Here is a 14,981-nt window from a genome sequence, read left to right as displayed (position 1 = left end):
TTAAAAAGGACTGTGTGGAAATACAACGGCATGATACTACAACTGCAGTGAGCCGTACCATTAAACGCTCATTTTCAGTTCACAGTTTTTTACCACAACGAATCACCACTGAGGAGACGTCTTGAACGTCTAGAAATTTTGACTTAAATACTTAAAGTTGACATGTTTCAAATTTCAGATGTGGATGAATTTCCCGAACAACTTCAAGGGTTAGATGATCAGTGCAGAAGTTTGTGATTTTGCAAGAAAAAAAAAAGAAAACTCAAAGAAAAGATGCAGAGGAATCCAGCAACTGAAACGATTCTATAATGAATGCAACAGCACCACCTATGGGTGCATTACCTCAAGTTGAGGACTCTGAGTAATGGTGGGTAATAGTTTGGTGCCCCGTCATGCAATTCTGATACCGATACCACATTTTTTAAAAACCGAGTAAAAGTACAAGTACTTACCTTTTAGTACTTACCGATATGAGTACTAATCAAGGCCATAACAGTTCTTCCAATTAAACACATTTTATTTTCTTTAGGCATATTCAACCCAAACACAACTGCACTCTGTGCATTGTGTGTAATATAAAAATACTCTCAGTGCAACACATTGTTTTAATATTTTAACGTTCACAAACACATTGCAGGAAAAGCTCCCGTCACACTGGTATCGGTTCTGTAGTATCGGAACACTTTAATGAATACTGAGTACACGCACATGGTATCGATATCTGTGCATCCCTACTTCTAGGTCTGCAGATTTTTACAAATACTGGGAGAAAAAGTGAAAGAAAAAATAAATGACAGGACCAATATGGTTCCTACAGCGTAGATGGATAGCTACTTTATCTCTTGTGGCAAATTGTCTAAAAATGTGGTAAAAAATCTGCCCCCTCTTGCAGACCTCAATTTTGCTGAGTCAGAATGACTGGACAGGATTCAACAACTTCAAGTTCAATGAGTTGTAAAATAACATTACTACAAAGTAATAAGTCATCAACCTTGATAACAGAGTTCATAATCCATGTGTGTTCTTTGAATGAACTGTTGCTCTATCTCAAACCAGACTATATGTTTACAACACTGTTATGAGAGGTGAACTCTTGTAACATTTAATCATTTCTGTTCATAGCTGTGGAGGAACTGAGCCGTCTGTGTCTGCTTATACAGAACAGTTCAATCCTTTCATTGTAAGACATCAGACATGTACACAGTAAAACACTGGCCTCCTCTAAAAGACACAAAAAATAAAGATGCCTTTGTGTTAGTGCTCTCTTGTTAACACTGAATAGTGCTGGAGCTGTTGGTCACAACCATTCTGTTGGAATTGGTTTGGGTTCAAGCATTATTAGACTAATAATGGTTAACCTATTAAATACACCGTTTAACTTTGACATTTCAGATAACTCCTTTCCTGATCACACTGGCATAAAACAATCAAATATTGAACTTTTCTCTGTACATTTAGTTTGTTTAACTCTGCAGGGATGTGACTTTCCGACTGTTATCAGACTCAACTGTACCTCTAACTATAATCTAGAAATGTACAAAATGAGCAATTTTAACACCCTTTAAGATTTAAGGTTCACTGCAAAAGATTTACATCGAGATGAGCCGAAATAAGCCACAGTGCGGGATACAAGGCAATGTTTCAGGATTCAGAACTCAGAAATGGTTTGCGAACTATCCTCATACCCACTGAACTCTATCTTTATCTTTAGCACTGCTTTGGGGCCAAAAACATCCGTGACAAACACGAGTACAAGCTGTTATAGCTGTTACAATTCTGTTATTTTCTTTTTTAGATTTGAGGAGAACTTCAACGTTCTGTAACACATCTGTTTTTCTGTGGCACACACATTTACAAACAAACTCTAACTACACACCAAGTCTGCTGTCTGATCACAGAAGTGGATCGGAGCACATATTTACTTCTTGTGGTACCTTAAGGGGAAGTGTTGCAACACAAATCATTGTGATACTGTGGAACACACAGAACAAGAACAAGACCAAACAAGATCTTTGATCAGAAGATGAGTAAGTAATTTATTCAAATAGCACTTATCACAGATAAAATCACAAAGTTCCTTACAAAAAATAAGAACAGATAAACAACCCCACAAAACACAACCCCATAAAAACAGAACACAAAATAATAGCAAGATAAAACAAGTAAAACATCTATAAAAGGTTAACGTCAAATTTGCTGGCTTAACCATAAGCAGTTTTTAACGAATGCGTCTTCAACTGAGACTTACAACAGTCTACACTGTCGGAAGATCTAATGCTGGCAGGGAAAGCGTTGCAGAGTCAGGGTATATTCAAAGATTATAAAATGACAGACGTTATGATGAAGTTTGGAATGTAATCTAAAGTACAAAGGCTGTCCGATGTATTTGCCTGAGCAGAGCTGAGCTGAGAGTAAAACTTTATATAATCAAAGATGTCCAGATGTGCCAGTGAGGCACACATCTCCAGCAGCTGTTTGTTGTATGTGGAAATATATTTGAAATTCAACAGTATACTATAAGAAGATAAAAGAGAAACAGCTATTTTGAACAAAATTTGAACAACAAAAAAATTCTTCCAAGCAGCAGCTAATCGTTTAAAGTGACATTGAACAGGATTTCTCCAGGATTTCAGGAGGCCTTTCAAAGTTTTTCTTTCTAGAATGAGTGAAAAAGCCATCAATGCTTTTTCACTCATTCTAGTTCCAGTCCTTGCACCTAACCATCTTTCATTTGTAAAGATACTTCACACTGACCTGTGAATCATTAAAGCATAAATCAAAGCACCTAACCAAAGGAATGAGCCAGCGTTGTGTCTACACATAACAGACAACTTAGCAAAGAACCAGTTTCAAATTCAGACCAGCAGCCTGTCAAAAAGACACACAATTTCCTAATATTTTCTTTAGTTGCATCTATGAAAAACACCAAAGATAACACAGCTTGACAGATATAAAATAGTATTTTTGAAAATGTATCTCTTCAAGCAGATGGACAGTATCTGAAAGTGAATATATATAAAGAAATGAGGTTTGGCCCAAGACTTTTGCACTGTGCTGCAAATTTAATTCTTAGCCTTGACAAAAACATCAGTAAACACTGGAGGATGCCAGAATCTCTGTAAAAAACAACATTTTCTCCCCATAAAAATTTGATAATTGAGGCCTATTCAGCAGCTGAACCTCAGACCACTGCAACATGAACACAGATTCACTGAATTCTGCTGCTTTTTTTCTTTGCACTGCAACACAAAACTCAGAGACAGACAGAGATGGATGATGATCATAAAGTACAGCCTTGGACCAACATGTCTGTCTCCATGGTGATGCTGGCCAAAATTACGGAGACAGGAACATAGAGGAAGAGAGGCAGATAGGAAGAAAGAGGCTGCTTCTGTTTCCACATAGATGAGCAGCAGGTCAGTCTGACTCAGAGGACAAACCAAACACCACATGGAGACAAAGGCAGCTGTTCTGCATAATGGAGGGTGTTTCTGACAATAATCTAGAAGATAAACAGCTCGAGAAATTACAGAGGATCATCTCATAATATGTTCTCATTTGAGCTTAAAACAAATGATCTGTTATGCAAAAGTTACGAGAGGTAAAAGAACAGTGGTTAACATCAGGTTGCAGTTCTTCTCACCTCTACTTCACCACCTTGGGTCACTCTCATAGCGCTCAGTTAACGTTTCCAGATGTGTCTTTTTAATAAAATGCTGCACGTATGTTACCAGTGCCGTTGGTAATTTATCTTTCATAGCCTGTCTGCCAGCCTGTTCTCACTCTGATGTGTTATACTCTGCGGTTTTGTCAGCAACCTTGCTGTCACAAATCAATGCATGTGTGGAATACCCCTTCCTGTAGCTTTGATCCTGCAAGATGGAATGGTTCTCTTTGCAGACACAACATAGCACAAAAACGGGTCAGTTTTGTCTGAAGCTGTCTACATCTGAATATAAAAAGGCCCTCGTGAGGATCTTGACATTTGAGATGTTGACTGCCTTTGCTATCACTGTCTTGTACCATTTTCAAACCAAAAGAAGAGAGTGAAACAATTTTGAATTCATGGATACACCTGATGACTCAGCACATACATTTTGATGTATTACATTCAGTAAATACACCTTCAAGGGAACAAGCCTCTAAGCTACGAAAAACAAGGGAGGGCATTACACCAGATCCTACAGGCTGTGAAGTTTCTGATAAGCACGTATTTTGGACATATTTAGATTAGTTTATCATTTTTGACAAGACCAAGAATGAGCAGGTAGTTTTCTTGTAGACCAGTAAAATTGAACACTTTTGTTTGTCTGTGAGTTGTTGCTATCAGTTTCAGAGCCTCCATGTAAGAGATTACAGTTGGTCAACTTGTGTTTCTGAAAAGAAAAAGTGAGATGTGCTCTCTCTTGCAACCCAAGTGCAGCAACCTCACTGCAAACTTAGCTTGTGCTTGAGCCAACGCTGACATATTCCTGCAACTACTGCAGGCTCATTTGACATGGGACTAAAAGACAATTAAATCCTTAACAGACTGACGGCAGCTGGTTTTCTACATAGCTTTGCTGTGTACACAAATGCTATGTATGAGTGTACATGCAGCATACTGTTGGAAAGCTATCGTTGATTGATACAAAGCATTTTACAATACAGTGACCAAAGCAGGCGAAATCGACAGACTACTGTTGCGTCATTTCAGATGAACCCTCAGGGAACCCATGAGGAAAGGTCTGCAAAGCAACATGGCTGTAAAAAGTGATTTCTGTGTAGGCTAAGGTGCAAGAAGTGTACATTGCCCCTCTGCATTTTTAAGAGATTATAAGGGTCTAATGTGGCCCAACAGACACCATATCTACATCTAAACATGCATTCGTCTTGACACTGACGAGTCAGGGGAAAATCTGTCAGACACAAACAGGGACAATGTGGAGCCATTTTTGGAGAGCCTCTGGACATGCCTTTTAAAAAAAGTTGTAAGATGTTATTCTTGTCAGCTGTTGTCATCACATTTGGACTAGATCTAAATTTGATTTGGGTATGGCATGAATAAGTTTTAGGAACAGTTCACTAGTATGAGAGGGAATGAAAAACCTTCCCATTGCATTCAAAAGCCAGATGTTTGTGTGGGTGGGTATGAGTTTTGACTAATGCATTAAAGGCTTACTTCTTGAAACACTACTGCAGCAACATCGACACCAAATTAAAACACCTTGTGCATATTTGTAGGGCTTTGGTAAATTGTCAGTATCTGACCCTGAGAATGTGAGCAGGTTCATGATGCCACTCTCCTGAGGAAGGGAGAGATAACTAAAGACATGAGGCCAGAGGCACAGTGAAGTTCAAGAGTCACACTCTTCAGAGCAAAAAGTCCTTTTTCAGCCTCTAAAATTTATTCCCAGATGCAGATACAAACTCCCACAAAATCCCTCCGATCACACAAAGTGATTAATTCATTCTTAAGGGAGCCATTCACATCATTTGGTGGACATTTTTCATGTTGCAACACCGTTTTATCACAGAAAAACAAATAGAACATTGTCAATGTGTAAGCCAAACAAAGCAGAAAGAAAGCTCATTCCAACTTTAAAAGGGTCCACATCTGTAAGTTAAAAATTAAAAAAAATCAGCTCTTTAGATAAGACATACTTGGGAAAAAGAGCCAGACGTTATTGGCTGCTCTGCCAAATTTCAAGCAACAGAAAAGAAACACATTAATGCTGCACCCACTTTAATTATAGCAGCAACAGGTGGTGCGGTAAAATCCCAGTCAGGACCTCCAGCGAGGAAAAGTTTAACTTAACAGACATGAATTCAGTTCAAAACTGATTTTCAGTGTTTCATATTTTGTCTGGACATGACAAGCTGGGCTTTTTTAAGAAAAACTTTGAAGAATCTAAAATTAACCACAGAAATACGAGTGTACAAAAGTTCAGTGGCTTCACATGACTCCATCAGGATATTTTTATAAATAGACTAACAGTCAAAGTAAAAACAGCCAAAGGGAAATAGAGGTACTCGAATACCACCTGCTCTACTCCTCTGTGAACGTGCAGGGCAGCCACAGCGCTGTGAGAACGATGGGACGATCCCATGCTCCTTTTCCAAATCTCTTATAAGCGGGGAGAGTATTTAATCAAAGTGTGTTTCTGCATCTCTGATTGTGATAACTCATTAATGAATCCAATGCTGAGAGCTGCAGTGCATATCAGGCAGTAGTTTGCTGATAAGGGAAACCAGCTCTGGCCTTTTGGATTACAATCTGCCACAGAAAAGCTGATTAGCTCCGCAGCTTGCTCAAAAGCTAACCCTAATTACACAAAGGCTTGGAACACATGCTGGGTTACTATTACTTGAGCTTTTGTCATGTGAAGAAATGTAGATGTTGTCATACAGGTTGAATGGATGTAAAATGGATGTGAATACCACTCTTTTCTTTTTCCTTGACAAAGCCCAGACAGTAACACGAAACTTTTAATGCTGAGTCTGGAGTTTATTCCTCTGAAGAGCTTTACTAATCCAAAGCTACTTACAATCAAAACAGTGTTGTAATACTGGCAAAGGCCACATATGTGTTTCAAACTCCATGAGGTGAATTATAGGTAATGGGCTGATTCATTCTGAGCTGCTAATGGTGAAGGAATAATAGTTTTAAACAGCTGACTCATTGAATTCAAATTTTTAATTCTAATAAAAAATCTTGACTCACTACTTTTGCACATTTTTAAAATAAAAAGCCTCTGCTTCACAACATTGTTCATAGCAAATTTGATATGTTTTCTATGTTCTATAGTGAAGAAAATCTTGGCCAATGATATTTGCATGTCATTACAGTCTATTTCTACTTGTTTCACAAAGAGCCCCAGCATTTTATTTAGAACTGGGATTGTATATAAGATTTAATCTGCAATAAACTGCACAAAATATTACAAATTCCATACATTTTATATATCAAAATCTTATTTTGCAAAGCAATGAAGTTCAAGGATACACTATGGTGAAGTACAGTAAAGCACAGATACCTTGATTTTGTGGGTCAGTGCTGTATTTAATCAAAACAATAAGTTACCTTCTGTTTATGCAATCTGTCAGTTTGTTTCCTTTCAAATTCACTAGAAAACACACTGAAGGGGCTTGTTCTTTCTCAATTTTGTTCCAGAGGGGCATAACTTTGACATTACTTGCTTATTTGGGTTCATTTGGGTTTGATTATCTGCCTTAACCACATGGTACAACTGTTATATTGTTCAAATGATCCACAGACAATATGCAAACTGCAGTATCATCCTTTTGTTCCACGTTGTTTGTATTTTCATACTTTTGTATAGTCAGCCGTGGGAAATGCACTACTTATTGCTCACTCCTCCATGCCTCTGCATCCGCAAATGCAGGAATACGCAGTCTGATAGTAATAGAGGAGCTTTTGATGAGGTATGCTGCCATGGAAACCAGGCAGGAAGCTATGAGTGCTCTGAACACGTGAGTCTTTCAGGATCTTACAAAGATAGTAGCCAAGGAGACCCATTGGAGCCCCTCTGCACTCGAGTACGGATTCAAAGCTCACTTGACACTTCACAACAACAGTCAGAGATTTATTTTCTGTGTCCAACCTCATGTTGGTGACATTTCACAGCACTGCTGAAGTAGGTCAATAGTACATCAGTGCTACTGACACAGTAGTGAGATGGAATCATGCTTCATTGCAGATCACTCATAAAAGGGAAGAAGGAACATCAAGGAAATAAAAATAAACATGCAATATGTCACCATTAACCTGATCAGAGCTCAGAAGACAGTAGTTTTTTGACACCATGGGGCAAAAATGACTTGCATCATATTGTAATTCAGTTGTTCTGAGAGGAAAGCTAATATCCAGGCCTCCTCTTGGCTGTGTTTTCAGGCTTTCAAATAAATTAGTTATTCATTTGAAACTTTTACTAATAAATACTCTTCATAGACAGAAATAGGGTCCCCATTACAAACACACGTCTTAAGACTCTTTAAAACCCGGCATACTTTACACTGTGCAAATTTCAGCTCTTCCAGATGAAAGATAACCAGCATGACAGAAAAGACACAATGAAATAATCAGGCTAGTTTTAGCAGCTTAATGGAAAATGATGTATGAACCATAATGTGTGAACTCGACCTATGTTTACAGGTGAATTTGGCCATTTAACTGGACCACCATCCTTTCTCTACAATACAAGCACAGAATGGGACTGAGGTGTTGACTCAAGTACGTCAGATGCTGCAACGTTGTTTGAGAAAACGTTCAAGAAATTCTGCTGCTTCGAACTTTTTCTGTGAGAAATCATCGTAAATATAAGTGTGGCTGACTTCACTGCACAGACATTGTCTTTAAGCTGCTTGAATAGTGATTTTGTCAGATGATCCTGTGCTCATAAAAACAGGACTTTATTGGAGCAGAGAACGGCTTTATTGATAAGATTAGATAAAGACACTTTTCATTACATATTCTTACACAATGAAATCCAAGTTGACACGAATTCCAAATTTGGTAGCATTGTCAATTATTATCAATTTGATAGTGCTGGATTTGGAACATGTGCTGAGCATCTGGGCCCATTTGAGTCTTGTTGGGTTTTTAATTTGCAGGAGTGATTCAATCCCTGACTGCATTATTTGGGTGTGTAAGCTCAGTTTTGTGAAGCTCAATTTTGTACAATTCTGCTCAGACTAACAAGTTTACATGCATTTTGAAAATCTGGTTTTGGTTGGACATGCTAAATGTCACCTGAACATGACTGTCAAGACTTTACTCGAATGTGCTCTAAATACAGTAAAAAGTTGGACTGTCGAAACAGCGATTTGATAAACTGCTGGCTAGTTCAATTATCCAACCCTGGCACAGAGTAATGAATGGATCTCTGCTTTACATGCATTGAGGATCATGCATCGCACACATGTGGAAATAAATTCTAAGGCTTTTTTTGGGGGGGGGGGGGGGGGGGGGGGGGTGAATCTAACTTACTTTCTGCAAGAAGGTCACTAAACACCCAGCTGTCAGCGGAACAGCTTCAGGATTATTCTTTCATTAGCATCAACGGCTCCTGATGAACATGCTCACTTTTACAGATCAAAGAACTTATTTGGCTCCAGAACCAGTAACTAGAGTGGAAATCTCTTCTAATGGGAGTACAATAAGAAAACCACAGTCAGTACAGTACAGAGCCTTTGATCAGAACAGGTTTAAATTCTGTTGCTGTAACTCATAAAACAACCTTACAATAAAGCTACCTTTGAAAGTTTATTGAAACTTTAATTTCTGGTCAGCAGTGTGTGTCGTGGGCGTGAGAACAACTTTCAAGAGAAAGTAGAAATAAGCCTGTTTTGCACTTGTGTGTTTAAGACTACAGCAGCAGGACAGAGGCTCAAAGTCCACCTCTGAAGTTATGATTGAAACACAGCCTGTATCTAGATAAGCCCTCTTCAGCTGCCCAATACACACCCACACAAATGGCTGCCAGCCACAATACTCCTGTTCAGTGATTTACCATCAGGGTAGCTTGACCAGGGTACATGGCCGCAGAGGCAAATCAAATCAGGTGGAAGAACACAACTGTGTTAAGGATAGCTGTGCACCCACACTAATGAAATATGGAGCAAAGAATAACAATAACAAAGAAAGATGGTCTCAGTATCTCTTTGTTTGCCTTTTAACCACTCAGAAAAGGGAGACAACATTACAGAAACCCCTCAGGCGAAGATTAGCATCTCCATTCGCTAATGCTGCAGAGCTAAGGCTGGCTGGCTGCTCGACAGATATGGAAGAAGTCACAGCAAAGACATTACATCTGTTTTTCTCAGAATATTCCCCAGGTGATCACTGAGCATGCTGCTCACTATGGGTCAAGCTAATGTAGCTCAGAGAAATCTTTCTGCATTTTTCTTTCATGACATTAAACACAAGCAGCCGCTTGCTATTCTTGTCAGTTATGGTGACAGCTTTGAGCACACTGATCTGAAGGAGAAGTTCCCTTTCCCTTCCCTTCCAGTATTATTATTCTACAGCACACATATTGAGGCTGTGCTGAGGTATGCCTTCCCAAAAGTGTTGAGGCTCTGTTATTCATGCAATACCACATGTTGAGTGTAAGATCTTTGACCAGCTTCTTGTGTTTTTTCTCTAACATGTTTTTTATTGTTTGCTGAGAGTTGAAAAGTTAAAGCCCCTTTCCCACATGTACTGCAGCCCATAATTATTCCAGAGATATTCCAAGTGACAGCATGTGAAAATGCATTCACTCTAGCCTTCTTGTGGCCATTTTACAGCCAGCTCCCAAGTAAAATCTTCAACCAAGTCAAAGACCAGTCAGTTTCCAGCCAATTTCAGCCATACACACTACAGAGAACCAGCTGGGAAATGAATAACCTCTGGATGAAGCAGACAGCCATTCCTGCATCTGTAAGTTTATTTTTGTTCTACAACTGCCTGCCTCCTGAGAATTCGCAAACTCAAAACCTGAAGATCCAATGCAATTCAATGTCAGATTATTCAAAATGGCAAACATAACAGGTAGCTGTACACATAGCATGCAGTATCCAATAACTGGAATGCAAGTATTTCTCATTTATAAAAAAGCATGCTTTACCACACTTTAGCGTTTCATGTAAACATCGATAATATGATTAGGATAATCATCTCCATGTGAATGCACTATAATGTTCATGAGGCTTTTATCTGATTACTCTATTTGATTTTCTAATCTGGCTTTAATTCTTCTTGCTCACATAAAGTTTGTGTTACTACACAGCTTCTTGCTTTAATTTGATTAAAGAAATAAATGAGAATGTTTCTGTTGATAGTGAAAATTGTGTTCATATGACAAACTTTTAATAGTTCTATGACTGCTAAAGGATCCTCTGATGAACAGTCATGAAGAGGTCCATGACAGATTATATCTAATTGATCAATGTATACATCCTTGCTGCCATAAGCTGTTGAATTGCATCAGAAGATTAACATATACATGGATTTTCTGTCTTTTAGATATGGTGACAGACTTGGGATGTTTACATTATCTTCTGGAAGTTATCAGCATTAGTATGCAACTTAAAGTATACACATCTGGAACACATGGATGACATCAGCCAAAGTTTTGAGACGAAGAAAAATTCCATGCGTCACAAAAAGGATTAAAAAAAAGACTTACATTGACATAATGCACTAGGTTCTCCTTCTCGTTGACTTTGTAGGTCTGTATGCCATATTCTTTAGCTAACCGGAGGATGCGGTTCTGAGTTGGTCCAACGTATGCCCCACCTAGATCGACCCACTTTGTCTCCTTGTTCTGTAAAAAGCAAAACAAAACAAAATGTTTTATCACAAAAGTCCTCTTGAAAGTTTGGAAAGCAGCCCTGCCTGTCATGTTGCAACATTTGCGTTGTCATTACAACGAACTGACTCTTCATCACTCAGGTCCACAACTTTGACATTTTATGTAACTTGACACAAGGGGATAATCCAGTAATACAGAACTGATGTAAACTGCTATGCAGATGACACCAAACTCTAAACATATATTGATCCCGCTAACTTGACCTTTTCTGAATACAGTTTACAGTTTACTCAATTGAATAATGATCAAATAATGGACCTCATTATCGCTCATGAAATTATAAAAGAGAAACACCTGCACACAAGACACCACAAGCAGGTAATCTTGGTTTTCAGACTGACGGCATTTCAGCGACATTCAAAGAATATCAGACTTTCTGCCCTGTTGAGATGCAGAGAGCTCTGTGGATGTTTTTATTTAATGTAAGTTTGACTACTGCAGTGTACCATTCAAGAGTCTGAATGGAGGACACATAGTACATATACAGTGTTCAACAAAGTTAGTATGTATACCTCTGTACAAGCTAAAAAATAGCACATTTGAAATCATCATTTAAAATATTTAAAAATACTGGCCAGACAGTGGAAAATTCAGACAACCACATTCTGCCACCACCTAACTATACTGCAGCCTTTTTCAAGTGGGTAATGTGCTCTCCAGCACATTACCATTTACAACGTTTACAATAAAAATGATATACCAGCTGGTATATAATAAATACAATGTATATAATAATTAGTGCTGGGCAAATATAAAATTCTTTAATCACATTAATCGTGATTAAATGGCATTGTTAATTGAGACTTACATTGTGATTAATTGCATTGCGATTAATCACGATTAATCGCATTGTTATACGCAAAGTCTGCATTAATGGGAGACAAATAATTGTCGGCAATGATGAATTTATTAGTTAATGCAAAAATAATGAGTTAACATGTCCAGCCCTAATAATAATATACATAAAATAATTAATTCAAGACAAGGTGGATTATGAGCATGAAGGGTTACACACCACTATAGCTTGTCACAATAGCAGTACCTGCCATGATAGTGGAGTGGTAAGCGTAGGGTAAGATTCTTGTCTTTCATGTAGGTGAGCAGGGTTTGAATCCTGACCATCCCCTCCCCGCATGAAAGGTACTACTTCCAATAGGGGTCCTTAGGCAAGACCCCCTTACGCTACCTGCCTACCTGGGATATGAGTGTAAGTCGCTTTGGATAAAAGCGTCTGCCAAATGCATAAACATGATGTTGGCATTCCTGGTCTTACCCGCACAGTGAAAGTGCGACCACCGACCCGATCCCTGGCCTCGAGCACAACAGGATTCAGCCCGCTGGATTTCAACAGCTTTGCAGCGCTCAAACCTGCAATCACACAGGGACGTAAACAGAAGAGTGAGGAACATGCAAAAAAGGCATCTATTTTTAGATTTATGCCTGTTTGCTTAAAACATTTTTACTTATGTTGTTTAGTTTTAGGGCTTTTGCTCCAGAAATGACTCCAAAGATCCATGGAGCAGAGAGAAAGGGTTGAATTTGCTGCAGGCCCCAAAGGCAGAGAGAAACTCTTCCACAACAAATCACGAAGCAGCTGACCTGCTGATCATGTGAGGAGACGATAAGGGCAGAGGAAACATCAGAGCACAAACTTCACATGTGCTGTCTTACTCTTATACTGACCAACCAGGGAGTATATCACACACTGACCTCAGGCAAGCCCAGTCTTAACTTTAATTTAATCAGACATAACATACATGAACCTGGGCATTAACACACATGCAGAGGATTACTGTAGCGTGCAGCATATGGCTCAACAGCACTGGACCGTCTAAATGCACAGAAACCACATACAAAGAATACTATTATTTAAGATTTATAGAAGATACCAACCACTGCTTTTACTGTAACAGTTTCCAGTCTTCTGGTTTTGGGCTTTTCACAAGAATGTATGAACTGACTGCAGGAATTTGTTTTCAATTAGCCATAAAAGATGGTTTGGGTACTGATGCTGGTCGATGGTTCTGGTTCAAAAAGCTGGGGGTATGCAATGACTTTCCCCACTTTGTATCCTAACAATCAGCAACCAGTTTAAGAATCATGTAAAAAAAACAAAAAGCTGGTCACAGATACAATGAAGGTAAAGAATAGATTGGAGGTAGTGAATTTATCTGTTCCCTGTCATGGAAAATGTGAAGGAGTGCTTTCCAATAATTGTGTTGTTGCCTGGTCAAAATGGTGTTTTTGGCTAAGAATGGTTAAACCTACTGGAGAAGAGAAGAGATAGAGAGGGAAAATGAACCTTATAGAATATAACTCAATAAATAAAGTAAGCAATGTTTTAATTTTAGTACAACATCAGACTCCATTGCTGTACTGATGGAAAAAGACTACTACAAGTCTGCAATCCACTTAAAAAAGACTATGACAATATTCCAATGTAGTTGCAGTAAATTCACATTTTGTCTGTCTGTCTGGCATGGAGTGACACGGCTCTGTTTCAGAGGATTAACCCTTGTTTGGACAAAAGTAACCAGCTGTCAGTGCTTTTACGTCTTCTCCTTACTACAAAGGTGAGCAGAGACTACTTTCTCATCAACAATTGTGACAATAGCTGGGTTTCAATTCAATAGAGAAGTAAAGCTGACAAGTTTGAAGCAAATAAACAAGGCTGCGTAGTGTTTCCAGAGCGTGGTGGTACTGACCACATTGCCAGTAATTATAACTCAGTAGCAGAAGTAGTTGTCCAAACCAGGAACAAACCTTGAGAAAACAAGGTCATCTACATGAGGGAAATGGAGAGAAATCTTCCTCAGGAATAACTGTTTATCTCTGGGAATATCTTGCATCTTATATCATATCCCCAGTCAGACCCCAGTCAGTCACATGACTTCATTGTTTGCTGATTCAACCATAAAAACAGCCACAGGGTCACATCATTTTATACTTCTAAAGTCACCATGAATACACAAAACTATTGAGAACAGTGAAGCTAACATCCTTAATTCCACAATCAGCATACTTACATGCAACGTTAAGTCAAGTTATGTTTTTTCTAGTGTTACAGGTTTATTACAGGTTGTTAAAGGTTTCATGTTCTTCTGTGTACCAGCTTCTTCTGTTACCTCCAGGTCAAAGCCAAGGATAGGAGCATGTCTTGTACAGCATGCCTTAGTCAGTTTGAGTATCATTGCTGCACTGCAGTTCCAAAGTGTTGACTGATTGTCTGTGTATTCGGCAAAATCTTTTATTTCTTTTAAAATAAAACAAGATAAAATGTGTCTTATCTATAACATATGTATGTTTTTTCGGCCTCCCCAACATCCAGAGCTTAAAAGCAGAACACAACTTGTAATATATAGCAACACCACACAAACCATCTGAAAGCCTCCCTCTCAGCAGGCGCCACATCTGTGCAAATGTTTTCTTGTCCTTTAACCTAAATTCCCCTCATTCCCTCACCATCTTCACCCCCTTAACTCTCTCCTCCCAAATCCTGCTAAGCCCTATTGAAACTAGCAAGGTTTATGTGAGTTTAAACATAGTTTGCTGTGCATTACCCAACTGCAGGCTCCCCTCCCTGCACTAACACACCCAGCCTGCCAGGCTTTGGAGAGAGTATTA

At 38.8% G+C, this 14,981-nt stretch overlaps 1 protein-coding gene across 1 annotated transcript in view; it reads right to left on the bottom strand.

Annotated features, from left to right (window-relative positions):
- The window catches only part of mao (monoamine oxidase), a 47,885-nt gene that overhangs the window by 17,149 nt on the left and 15,755 nt on the right, over positions 1-14,981 (bottom strand). Inside the window, exons 2-3 of the mRNA XM_072397373.1 lie at positions 12,631-12,725; positions 11,172-11,309 (exon numbers count right to left, since the gene is read on the bottom strand). Of these exons, the coding sequence (XP_072253474.1) occupies positions 11,172-11,309; positions 12,631-12,725 (233 nt within the window). The remainder of the gene's footprint in view (positions 1-11,171; positions 11,310-12,630; positions 12,726-14,981) is intronic.

The sequence above is a fragment of the Leuresthes tenuis genome, unplaced genomic scaffold (genome assembly GCF_036924035.1).
Source record: "Leuresthes tenuis unplaced genomic scaffold, fLeuTen1.0.hap1 SCAF_12, whole genome shotgun sequence".
Taxonomy (NCBI): domain Eukaryota; kingdom Metazoa; phylum Chordata; class Actinopteri; order Atheriniformes; family Atherinopsidae; genus Leuresthes; species Leuresthes tenuis.
This window is presented reverse-complemented; position numbering and strand designations above follow the sequence as displayed.